The 13,823-nt window shown below is 39.3% G+C and overlaps 1 protein-coding gene across 2 annotated transcripts in view; it reads left to right on the plus strand.

Annotated features, from left to right (window-relative positions):
- LOC140481372 (uncharacterized) overlaps positions 1-13,823 on the plus strand; it is a 48,821-nt gene that overhangs the window by 18,532 nt on the left and 16,466 nt on the right. For both annotated transcript variants that reach the window (XM_072577460.1, XM_072577458.1), the window contains exons 2-4: positions 5,502-5,656; positions 8,464-8,554; positions 12,553-12,610. In XM_072577460.1, the coding sequence (XP_072433561.1) occupies positions 5,502-5,656; positions 8,464-8,554; positions 12,553-12,610 (304 nt within the window). The remainder of the gene's footprint in view (positions 1-5,501; positions 5,657-8,463; positions 8,555-12,552; positions 12,611-13,823) is intronic.

Raw genomic sequence — 13,823 nt, forward strand, 5'->3', positions numbered from 1 at the left:
AGAATAATCAGGTCGTAGCTATGACAAAGGCTGGAGGGGTGCACTGTCATTCTAGTCCCAATACTTCAAATAAAATAAAAAATACTTTTTCCAGTTATCAAGATGACCAATCAAATACTTTATCCATATCAGGCTTTGAACAATGAGGTTTTCGTTTTTTTTAAAACAAATGCTTAATATCAAAACGAAGCAATAAAGATGCTATAATTGGTTAACATACATTTGGTAACATAGAATTATGTGCAAAGCCCTCTAAATACCCTCAAAACACACATTCATGCAAAATACATAAACATGCACTCTTCAGGAAAAAAAATTTTAAAAAACTTTCTACAGTGATTAGCTTTCTAGAAGAAAAGAAAATGACCAATGGGGTTTTCTTGAAGGCAAAATAGTAAACTATAGAATTTTCTGGAGTTTGTTCCTCTGTTCTGGTATGTGTGGATACAATTTACAATACCACATGGTTGTCCCTGAAGTCTTGCAGACAGAAGTTGCAAAGGAAGTATAATTTTGAGATGTTCCCCGAATCACACTGTCAAAAGAACAATTAGCGTTCATCCTGAACTCTATTAGGATTTTCTCTCAGAAATGGGAGAGATCAGCTGGGAAGCTTATCAGTAGTAGGCCTTCCTCCAACTCAGCTTGTTCTTAGCAGACTTCCTTCCAACTAAGGTGGTTCTTAGCATGTTTTTCTCCACCTAAAGCAGACAAAACAAGCACCTTTCTGGGCAAGTCACAGTTCAGCATCAGCCCTAGCAGTGGTTTACAACAAAACAAAGAGCTATCGCCAGTCCTGTCTGTTAGAGGAAGGTTTTTTAAAAAAAATCCAATTTCAACAGTTAACCTCCAACTACCTCTTTTTAAAAAGAAGCATCAAATTCTAATATATATCTTGTGAATCCTCTAACTACATCTAGATAGGCATACATCTACATAGTAGTAGGCATTCATATCTGTTGTCTAAATTCTCTCCTCCATTTGCCAATAGTGCAGTCCACTGCATCAAAGAATGCAAATACCACAAGAGTGTGGAGGATTAGGTGGCTATAGTCACAGGCATGTGAGCCATTTGTGACTTTTAATGAGGATTACAATGTTCTGGATTAGTGGTGCTGGAAGAGCACAGCAGTTCAGGCAGCATCCTTGAGGATTACAATAGTTCAGTGCTAGAAACAGCAATCTCATTGGAGTGATTCAAAAATCATTTCATTGCATTGAATTAATTTAATTTTATAAGGACAAGGTGAACTAGGGAACATTATGCTTCTGATGTTATTCATGTTGACATAGTGGTTTAAATAGTCTATGGAAAATTGGTCATGCGCTCTCACACTACCTTGTGTGACTCAATATCAAAATTTGTTTGGCAATGCTCCTTCAAAACACCTTGAGATGTTCTATTCTGTTCATAATACTATATAAATTAAAGTAATTTTTGTTGGATTGCCAGAGAGAAATGGGAATCCTTTTCATTCTGTACTTTAGTATGTTAATAAATTTGTGTTTGTCATTTTTGGAAATTAATATCCTTCATATATGGAGGGGAAATTGTTGGCTTTAAACATAAAATTCAAGAAACTGTTTTCAAAAAACGAATGAAAAGTTGAATTTTTTTTCACTTTTGTTTAGAATAACTGGGTGTGACAACTCCTCCTTTTAGTCTCTTTGTTTTTATGTTTAGTCCAAGTTGCCTTTTTATATCTGGTCACAGTATGCTTTGTGTAATCTTAGAGTCGAGAGTATTGATTACCATGAGAACTATTTTCTACATGTAAAGAATTAAAACAAATTCTGCAATGATAAATTGATGGGAAAATGAGCAAATGACAATTCTGCCACATAGAAGAGAAATCAATTTTGTGAATTTCTGTAGGTAAAACTCCCTATTCCTACTGATTCTTTTAAAAAAAACACAATTTTTGCATTTGAGAAAATGGCACCAATTTGGTCAAACATAAAGCTCAGTTAGGATTTGGGGCACAGTGTAAGAAATCATCCTTCTCTTGCACTGTTCTCTTTTGTTAACCTTGAAGTGATACAAGTGTGCCACAAAACTATCAGGGACATTGTCAGTGGCCAGTATGTAAATCAATGAAGGTTGGCTCAATTGGCTGGATTGCTGGCTTATAATGCAAAGTGACACCAACAATTTGGGTTCATTTCCTGTACTGGCTGAGGTCAGCATGAAAGTCTCCCCTATTTGACCCCTCTCCTGACCTGAGGCATGGTGACCCTCAGGTTAAACCACTAGAAGTCATTTCTCACTCATGGGAGAGCAGTCCTGAGACTTTATCTTTTACTGTACAAACATTGCTTGAATTTTCACACACTAACCACACACCTGACAGAAAGAAGGATGAAGACTCATTAAACTGGATTTTCATCCATTCCTTTCTCTGTTTCCAACATCGCTTTTGGGAAAGTACATAAGGTAGTATGACCCCTTCTTACCATCAGTAGTGCCTGTTTTATGCTTGAGGTTCATCAGCCTGTATAAAACAGCCACCCAACTTAAATTGAATACAGAAGTAAATTTAAAGGGCAGCAAAAATGTGGTAAAATCCTATTAACCATTTCCTTACTGAAGGTAAAGATATTATTTCTCCCCTGCTCCCATATTGCTAATTATTTACCAAACAGGCAATTTCTACATTTAGTCATTTAACAAACCTTACCATAGGTAGCTGAAGCATTTTGAAATATCGCCTTGTATATCGTCTCCTAGCTTCACACTGGAATAAACACTGGAACAGAGCTGAATAAACACAAGATGTATATTTACATTTGATTCTGGGAACTCTTTTTTTTATTTTAACCCTCACTGTGTCTGTGTCTCTGAAATTGAGATTTGACTTTCTGTCTACAGGCTCAAACTTGCTCATTTGTGCATAAACCATTAAACTTCCTTTCTGGTCAGGATTTCATCTTAATGAAGTACAAGCTTTTCTCCCAGAATGCACTGAGACTAAGGGAAATGTTCATTTATATCCTGTTGCTAAAGCCAATTTAGCAATAAAATAAAATTTCCAATGATGAAATGCAGCTGTTCTAACTTAAAGTGGAAGCAAAGCCCTTCTAAAATACATCTCCTTTTGCAAATGCTGCTCAGAAACGCCCTCCCAATCATGCATCCTCCAACTCTTAAAAGATATGAGAGCTTCTGGCACAGATTTTTATGACTCATAGTAGATGAGAGTTGCCTAGGCCCAAAGTTCCAGATATTCTGTCGACATTTATTATTCTATCTCTCTTTGCACAGAAAAAGGTGTGTTGAAATCCATTCCCCTGCTTCAGCATTAATTCCTATTCACTAGTTTACAAGTTACATTTTTGAAATGGAAGACACATTAAGTACAAATCATAGTTAATAAACTTATGATTACATGTATTATAAACAGTAGGTTAATTTGATTAAACTCAAAAGCCAGACATTGAATCTTTCATTAAGCTAATCTGTGATATGATAGCATATTATAAATGTACTGGTTTAAGCAATTGCAATTGACAGTGATTAATTAGAATTTAGACTTAGCTTTATTTCACTACACTGATTTGAATACGTGACAAGAGTTTACAAGTCGCCACTTAGGGTACCAATTAGGTACAAAGGTACCTAGGTACAGATTCTTAAGTACAAATGCTTTGGCTGGGGCGGGGGGGGGGTGGGGAAGAGAAAGTGGAAAGTGTCCATTTCAAACAGTGCAAATACTCACAATTCTGATATGGAAAACATTGTTTATAGATTTATTGATATTGTGACTAAGACTGTCTCCCGCTCTCTCGTCCCTTCCTCACCACCAAAACAAATGTCATCTTGCTTATGGTCTACTGTATAGAACAAAAGCCTGACAATCACTTGAAAAATAAAGTATTTTGATGGGGAGATAGTGGTATAGTCGTCATGTCACTGGCCTAGTAATCCAGAACCCCAGGCCAATTTTCTTGGGTCATGATTTTGAATCCCACCATGGTAGATGGTGAAATTTGAATTCAACAAGAAAATCTGAAATTAAGACTTAGCAAAACATTGAACATTTAGCCACTGTTAATTGTTGTAAAAACCTATCAAGTTCACTACTGTCCTTTATAAATCTGTAACCCTAACTTGGTCTAAACTACACATGACTGCAGATTTAGAGCAATGTGGTTGACTCTTAACTGACCTCTGAAAATGGCTCTACAAGCCACTCAGATTAAGAATGGGCAATAAATACTGGCCCAGCCCATGACACCCACATCCCAGGAATGATTTTTTTAAAATATAAATTTTCTGTTTTCTGTATGGATGTCAGTGCAGGTGTGAGAAACAAAGCCCACTCACTTCAATAATTTCAGTCCGAGACAAGATCTGAATCAGTAGTGCCATTTATTTTACACTTGCAAGTGGGTGTGATGTCCAGTGCCTATAAGGTCGAGGACATACACACACCAAATTCAATTCATACACAACATTTATATGATTTGATGTCTATTGTTTTACACTGCTCCCTCCCCTGTTTACATCCTCCACTTCCCTAAGACCGGCCCCCATTACCCCTGTTTATCTCTTGCCTTATCCAGCCTTGTCTGTGACAAAATGCTTATTCCTGGCCTCACAAGGCTGTTTGACCTCATCCTGCTGTAGGTCATTGTTAGGCATATTCTTTCTTCATCATTATCTACCCCCTTCATCTGTGCCTTTCCTGAGGCCGTTCTGATCCCTATGACCCTTTTAATTGGGGTTTGTTCCTGTGTTTTTGTAAAAGTGGGAAGCACATGTTTATATCTACTGTTTGTCCAGGCATATCTAGCTTAACTTCATCCCCTCACAACATCTTATCTACTTGCCTATAATGTCTACCTTCTGACATACAGTTTTAGCTAATACAAAAACAATTATATATTTCCTCCACATCGTTTCCATTCTTGTTGACTCAGCTCTTGGCTAAAACAATTACACACTGGTGTGAGTTCATTTTACTTTGTAAGATGGAATTGCAGAATTGCAGAAGTAACATTAATTTACCTATATCCCACACAGGTAATTGTGAAATTGAATTAACTTGTCTGACGTCCTGCAACCACAAAACATGGATTTTAAAAATTGTTTAGATTTCTAAGGAAAAAAACATATTTTTACTTTAAATGGCTGATTGGATTAAATTCCATACAGTGTGGAAACTGGCCATTTGGCCCAACAAGTCCACACTGAACCTCCAAAGAGTAACCCACCCAGACCCATTTCCCTCTGACTAATGCAGCTAACGCTATGGGCAATTTAGCATGGCCAGTTCACCTAACTGGCACATTTTTGGATTGTGGGAGAAAACCGGAGTGCCGGGAGGAAACCCACGCAGACACTGGGAGAACGTGCAAACTCCACACAGACAGTCACCTGAGGTGGGATTCAAACTCAAGTCCCTGGTGCTGTGAGGCAGCAGTTCTAACCTCTGAGCCACCGTGCTGCCGGTTTAATCTTATTTTCATTACATGCAACTAATGACTGATTTCACTTACAGGGAAATCAAGAAGAAAAATCCTGACAAATTGTGGTTGAAAGGTATAACTGGTCAATGGTTTGAAGAAATAAGGAGAGCAAAATTTAAAGATCAGACTGACTTAACCCAGATACTGAAAGGGTCCCATACTTGGAATCTGAAGAAAAATAGAACAGGTCAGTAAAAGACCAAAACCGCTTGTGATTTTCCTTTAGCATGAACATGTGAATGTGTGACATATTCAATATGTGGCAGTGACTGAGAACTAAATTACTTTTCCACCTTAATAAACAACATTGTTCATAAAAAAATCCATTTTCTTTATGACAGAATACTTAAAGGCATTATTATAGTTTTGAAGAGGAGTCACATGGATTCGATGTTAACTGCGTTTTTCTCTATCCACAGATGCTGTCAGACCTGCTGAGTTTCTCCAGTCTACTCTGTTTCAGATTTCCGGCATCTGTGGTATTTTGCTTTTAACGGTTACAGTTCATTTTTTATAAGCAAACAAACTATGCAGCAGCTGTCACATTTGCCAAAAAACCCAAGCTTCTATTTTGTAGAATTAGAGACACAGCTGAGAATATTTACTTTGTTCACAAAGCTGAAAATAAGGGATATTTTTAAAATTTTGGTAAAACTGCAATAGAGGAATCAATTGCCAGTTTCTCTATGGTTGTTCTTTAAACCGTGTGTTATGAAAGCTGCTATAGTGATGCCAGTTATTGTCAATTTTCATAAGTTGTTGTTTGCTTCAAGAAAAAGTTAAAGTGGGGAGAAAAGGATTTCCCATTTATGCAAAACAGATGCCAGAAAATGATTTCCAGATGCAATTTCAGGGGTGAAGTTCAGAAACATTTCAATAGACAAAGGATGTGGTAGAAGTTTGGAAAGCTCTTCTGCAAATGACAGATGATACCAGATTGTTAGTTTTAAACTGAAATTGATTGGTGTTTGTTAACCATTAGGTGTTAAGAAAAATAAAGTAAAGGCAATGCAAGGAGTTGGTCACAGATCAGGCATGATCTCATTGAATGATGCAACAGGTTTGCGAGTATAAATGCCCTAACCTGTTTCTATGTCTGATGTGTCATGACATGAAGGTAAACCTGTTTCTCACAGCTAGGATCTGGAATGCAGAGAAAACATTTGCATGGCTATGGGAAAAGGTAGGGCAGTGGTCTGTTCCTGCAGTAATGTTTGATCTCCAAGTGATATCTTGAAGGCATCCATAAAGCATTTCCAACATCCTCCTGAGATCCCTGCTATGATCAACTTCCAAAAGGGACAGTTGTTTCTGGTGTAAGGCATTCGATCTACATGGCCTGCATAGCAGAGCAAGTATTGTGTGTATAGCACCTCAATGCTAGACAAGTTGGTTTAGGAGAAAACCTCTTATCTACTGGATTTGGAGGTAACTACAATGCATGTGACATGTCATTCATATCCCTGACAATAGCAATTGCCCTCCAAAGCATTGGGGATGCACCAACAGTGATGCCATTGCAAGATCCTCCAAATTTAGTGACAGAAAAGGTGATCCAACATCAGTGTCCACTCCCAAGCCAACTAATCACTTAAAACTGTAGTGTATCCTAATAGGACACTGAGTCTACAGTGTCATTTGGGCTTGCATCAGTCCGGATTTAAAATAATATCACTTTGAAAGATTCACAATGCAGAATAAGCATTTTTGAATACATTTAATAAGGAAGTAGAAAATCCTATAATTTGACTTCCAAAATGTACCTGTTGTTAGTCATTTAACATTAATGCTGGGTAAACAGTGGGTGAGTATTGACAACAGAATTACATTATTGACACAGAAGACATTACTTATAAATTAACTCTCCTCCTTTCAATATTTAAGGATGGAAAAGTCATGCAGTTTTTTTAGTATTTTGAATGCTAATTTTTGCCATGTGAAACATGAAAAAGGAGGTTTAGAGCATCTATTTCTATAATAGTTTTTATTAGATAATTATGTACCAACAGATTATTTGTTTATTTAAGCAGTCACATGTTAACTTATATGTATAACAATATAATTGTTGCAGTAACAGATTAATCCAATCCTTAGTTACACGCTTACTTCTATGTGACATAGTTCTGGTTTTATGATCAATAACAAAGTCACGGTTCAGGTTTTAGAGTATTTTACCAACCCAGTCAGAATGTGAACAAATTGTCAATTGGCGCAAATCTGAAAAAGGTACTTTATTGGACAAACTATTATTGCCACATGGCTTTATCACTTTTCTTTCCTGAGCTGTTTTCATTTTTCTGTTTTCACAATCTCTTTTTCAGCAACAACAAATCACACTAATCTAGCAAAACAGTGTGAGAAATAGGAGCAGGAATAGGCCATTCAGCCCTTTGAGCCTGCTTTGCCATTCAATGAGATCATGGTTGTTGTTTGACCTGAACTTGATTTTCTTGCATTATTCCCACGAGTCATGATTTTATTCATTCACTGGATGAGTGTGTCAGGGTTTTTAATATGTAGCAATCTCCAGCTTCAACATACTTGATGACTGAATTTTGTAGTCGTCTGAGGAAGAAAATTCCAAAGATACATCACCTGAATGAGGAAATTTCTGCCCATCCCAGTCCTAAAGGCTGTCTTTATCTGCAACTGTGTCAGTCACAGTAACAGCACGTTAAGTCTGTTACATTTGTCAACTAACATTGAGGGTGCCTCACTGTACTAAATAGCTTCAAATTTAGCTACTACTCCCCACATCCGTCAGAACCCAGATGTTAATTACTGCTATAATAGCTTTGAAAATTATAATTTAAGAATTTTGTCCAGTTACATGAAAATTATACCTTGCATTGGCAATGAATCGTGACTGTTTTGTGGTCCAATAATACAATTTCCACTTGCTTATTTCTCTCCCAGCTTTAAGTGACTTGAGATTTCTACATGCAAAAGACTGTCCACAGAGTAAAACTGAGGTCAATCATATAAATTTTTCAGGTAATTCCAGGGAAGATGCTAATCTAGATCCTGTTTCCAGGCCCTCTGTATCTGCAAACCAAGGCATACGGTCTCAATCTGAACAAAACCAGTAAGTTTAATTGATACTGTTTATTTCTTTTTTCATTGTGTTTGCTATTTAAAATAGTGCCAAAACCTTAAATAATCATAAGTGCTGAAAATCTGACATTAAACTAGAAATTATTAGAATGTCCAATAGGTCAATCAGTATGTAAAGCAGGAAGATAAATGTTTCTCGAATGATTGATGGCACAGTCTCAGTGGGCCAAACGGCCTAATTCTGCTCCTGTGTCTCCTTTTATAGTGTAATACTGTACCCCATCTTTATGTTCCACCAGACTTGTTTCTGGAATGGTGGGACTGACCTATGAGGAGATTTGGGTTTGTATACCCGAGAGTTTCAAAGAATGTCGGAGGCTGAGGGGTGACCTTAGGTTTATAAAATCGTGAGGGGCATGGATAGGGTAAATAGACAAAGTCTCTTCGCTGGGGTGGGGGAAGTCCAGAACTAGAGAGCATAGATTATTACAGTGTGGAAACAGGCCCTTCGGCCCAACTAGTCCACACCGACCCTCCAAAGAGCAACCCACCCAGATCCATTCCCCTACATTTATCCCTTCACCTAACACTACGGGCAATTTAGCTCGGCCAATTCACCTAACCTGCACATTTTTGGACTGTGGGAGGAGACTGGAGCACCCGGAGGAAACCCACTCAGACACTGGGAGAATGGGCAAACTCCACACGGACACTTGCCTGAGGCGGGAATTGTACCTGTGTCTCTGGCGTTTTGAGGCAGCAGTGCTAGCCACTGTGCTGCCCATGTGAGAGGGGAAAGATATAAAAGAGACCTAAGGGGCAACTTTTGGTACATGTATGGAATGAGCTGCCAGAGGAAGTGGTGGAGGCTGGTACAATTGCAACATTTAAAAGGCATTTGGATGGGTGTATGAATAGGAAGGGTTTGGAGGGATGTGGGCCACGTGCTGGCAGGTGGGACTAGATTGGGTTGGGATATCTGGTTGGCATGGATGAGTTGGACTGAAGGGTCTGTTTCCGTGCTGTACATCTCTAAGACTCTATGAATGAGAAGTGATCATTGAAAATTTAAAAACGCTAAAGATGATATCTTGTGTAGGATAAGATGATTCCCCCTGCTTGTGGGAAGAACTGGGGGATTCAATTTAAAAATAAGGACAATACCACTTAGGACAGAGATGAGGAAAAAGTTTTACTCCATGTTGTGAACCTTTGGAATACTGTACCACAGGGGGCTGTGGAAGCTTAGTCACTGAGTATATTTAAGGTAGAGATTGGAATGTTATAAAGACATTGAAGTGTTTGATCAGCCATGATCATGTTGAACGATGGGTTGAACGGCCTACTCCTGTTCAGATGCTTTCTGCTGTTGGATGGCACCACTGCTAACACTTTCTGTACCTGTTCCTCACTGTTGATTCCAATCAGAGCTCTGTTCCACAGAGTAGTTCTTCTCCCCAGGCACAGTCTATATTCTACTACCAGCCTTTATCTGGCCCTGCATCCAAGCTAGGAGTTGGCAGTTGTAAAAGATTCCCACAGCAAAGTTTGCTCCACAGAAATTAACGTTTGATTAAGAGGATCCCTACAATGTGGAAATAGGCCATTCGGCCCAACAACTACACACTGAACCTCCAAAGAGTCACAACCAGATCTATCCCCGTACCCTATTACTCTACATTTTATCCCTGACTAATGCACCTAACCTCCACATCTATGGATTTTGGGAGGAAACTGGAGCACCAAGAGGAAACCCATTCGGACACTGGGATAATGTGCATACTCTACACAGCCAGTCGTCCCAAGGCTGGACTCGAACCCAAGTCCCTGGTGCTGTGAGGCAGCAGTGCTAACCACTGTGCCACCCTGAAAACTATGGAAACCTCAAAAACCATGGAATTGTGACTACTTCTGCTTTTGTTGAGACTGTGATGGAAACAGAGCAGGCTGACTGTATCATGATATGGCGTCAGAGATACGAACAGAAACTGCACAGAGGAGATGAGCGAGTTTTGAGAAGATTTGTAACTCGGGTTGAGGGTCTGGGTGTACGTTTGTTCGCTGAGCTGGAAGGTTCATTTTTCAGACGTATTGTCACCATACTAGGTAACATCTTCTCTGAGCCTCCGAATGAGGCACAACTGGTGTTTCCTATTTATATTGCTTTAAAATGCTTTCTATTTATATGTTTTTGGGTTTCCTTGGGTTGGTGATGTCGTTTCCTATGGTGATGTCACTCCCTGTTCTTTTTCTCAGATGGTGGTAAATGGGATCCAAAGGAATGTGTTGCTTAATAGAGATCCAGTTGGAGTGCCATGCTTCTAGGAATTCTCATACAAGCTCCTACGCTTGTCCTAGGAATGATGATATCCCAGTCAGACTACCTTTATCTGTATGTAAGGATGCTAGTAAGAGAGGGTCATGTTGATTTGTGGCTAGTTGATGTTCATGTATCCTGGTGGCTAGTTTTTTGCCTGATTGTCCAATGTAGTGTTTGTTACAGTTCTTGCATGGTATTTTGTAAATGACATTAGTTCTGCTTGTTGTCTGTATAGAGTCTTTCAAGTTCATTAGCTGCTGTTTTGGTGGGTTTGTGGGTTACTATGATGCCAAAGGAGTCTGAGTAGTCTGGCAGTCATTTCTCAGATGTCTTTGTAGGGGAGAGTGGCTAGGGTTTCTGGATGCATTTTGTCTGCTTGTTTGGTTTTGTTGCTGAGAATTCTGTGGACTGTGTTCATAGTGTATTCAAAAAGAATGGGTACCCAATCGGTGATTTTCCTCTGTGCTGCAGTGAGTGGTGACTCGTTGAAATAATGTTCTGATGCAGCTTCGTTTATCGAAATTGGAATAACCATAGGAAATGACATCACCAACCCAAGGAAACCCAAACATAGAGAGCAGGAAATTCCAGCAGTGCTTCATCTGGAGGCTCACTGAAGATGTTACCTCGTATGGTGACGAAATGTCTGAAAATGAACCTTCCAGCTCAGCGAGCAAACCCTACACCCAGAGAGGAGATTCTTGTGTTTGGAGTTTAACTCTGATTAGTCTCCCAAAGTAATGCTGTTGGAGGTCATGGAACTTTTGAGCAACAACTCTTTTTTTTTATATATGTATAGCTTGATCTATACATACTTTGGCTTCACACTTGGTTCAAGCTTGTGCTGCTTTCCAGCTCAGTCTCTACATAATCATGTATCTTTTTATCATTTTGTATGCTTCTGCTGTTAAGCCCATTACTCTACTACAATCTCTAATGCCAATCCTTCCACTTTTCTGACATCTCAGACTCTCCCACAAATGGGGACAGAGCTATATTCAGTCCTGGGCCTTATTGCTGAACTCTATCATATTACAGGCCAGTAGTTTTATATTTTCAAATTGAGAGAAACAAATATTAAAGTTACAATTGTCAAAGAAAACCAAATTGTTTTCTTCAAATTCAATTTCTTTTGAAAAACACTTAAATTTTAAAAAGAAAATCTTCTGGTAAACAATTTCTGGCTGGGCATGTATGTCTTGGTTCTAGTGAGTGGAGAGTGGGTAGAGGATAGAGACAGTGGAGTTACTGTTGAGTAAGCAGGGAGGATACAGATTTAATTGGCCATTCAGATGGGAAAGGAGCAGATGTAGAGGTTGCAAATAAGCAAGTGTGTGCTGTAGAGCTATGGAAAGGGTGTGTTGGGAACTGGGGTAAGGAATGGGGTGGAGAGTCACTGAAGGCAACTTTTTTTACACCAACTCCAACCTAAAACCAGTATAACATGATATCATCATGCCACTTTTCAAAGAACAGCTAGGGGGTTATCTCTGGGAATCCTAGCCCTTTTTATTTATTCTTTAATAAACAAAAATAAGGCAGACTAATTAGTCATTTATTGAACCTGTTGTTTGTGGACATGACTGTGCATGCATAACAACAGCAACCACACTGCAAAAGTAATTGATTGATTGCAAAATACTTTGGGAAGTAAATTATATTGTATAAACACAAGTTTGTTCTTACTTTCTAATACTTATTTTTGGTAGATGCAGTAACTATAGTCCATTACAGTTGGAAACACCAAACATGTTCCAGCAAATTCAGGTATGGTTTCATTAATACTTTATAAATGAGCATGAAAAACATGAGAGCAATTGTTTGCATTGTAAGCAATGCATCTCAAAATACAAAGTTTTTTTTATATTCTTAATTACTACACAATTTAATATTTCCACCTGTTACTAAACAATTAAGGGCATGAATGAAAGCAAAACTTGGGCAACGAGTCCAGACAGAATCTGGCTCCATCAGGTTTGCGCCTCTCTCACCTTGTCTTGATGGATTGATCTGCTCCTGAGATGAGGTGGAATTCTATAATCCTGAAATAAGGTGAAAGACCGTTTTGAGGCTGTTTTCAAGCGGCGCTCAAACTTCCCCAAGAATTCTACAAAACTTGTAGTATGGACTTTAATTCAAGCAAGCACAATCCATTTTTAGAGCTACTGAAGACCAAACACCAAAATGATTAGATTAGATTATTTAGTGTGGAAACAGGCCCTTCGGCCCAACAAGTCCACACCGCCCCGCCGAAGCGCAACCCACCCATACCCCTACATCTACCCCTTACCTACGGGCAATTTAGGATGGCCAATTCACCTGACCTGCACATCTTTGGACTGTGGGAGGAAACCGGAGCACCCGGAGGAAACCCACGCAGACACGGGGAGAACGTGCAAACTCCACACAGTCAGTCGCCTGAGGCGGGAATTGAACCCGGGTCTCTAGCGCTGTGAGGCAGCAGTGCTAACCATTGTGCCACCGTGCCGCCCTTAACTAATAAAATGTCTGCCCTCTCTATGAATGCACAGTAAGGACTGGGTGACGTCAGCTGGCTGTGACAGGTTTCATGAAGTTCCCCACATAAACTGCTGATGTTGTAACGGTCATTGTACAGTGATGCCCCCTAACCTGTTTCACACAGCCTTGGTCACTCCCCATCAGCATCTTTTAGATATATATGTAGAATGACTGACTATAGTGTGGAAACAGGCCCTTCAGCCCTGTAAGTCCACACCGACCGTCCAAAGAGTAACCCACCTAGACCCATTCCCATACATTCACCCCAGATAATGCACCTAACCTATACATCCCTGAACACTATGGGCAATTTAGCATGGCCAATTCACCTAACCCCCACATCTTTGGATTGTGGGAGGAAACCGGAGCACCCAGAGGAAACCCACGCAAACACAGGGAGAATGTACAAACTCCACACAGACAGTCACCCAAGGCAAGAATCTAACCTGGATCCCTGGCA

Source organism: Chiloscyllium punctatum, chromosome 9 (genome assembly GCF_047496795.1).
Source record: "Chiloscyllium punctatum isolate Juve2018m chromosome 9, sChiPun1.3, whole genome shotgun sequence".
Classification (NCBI taxonomy): Eukaryota; Metazoa; Chordata; class Chondrichthyes; order Orectolobiformes; family Hemiscylliidae; genus Chiloscyllium; species Chiloscyllium punctatum.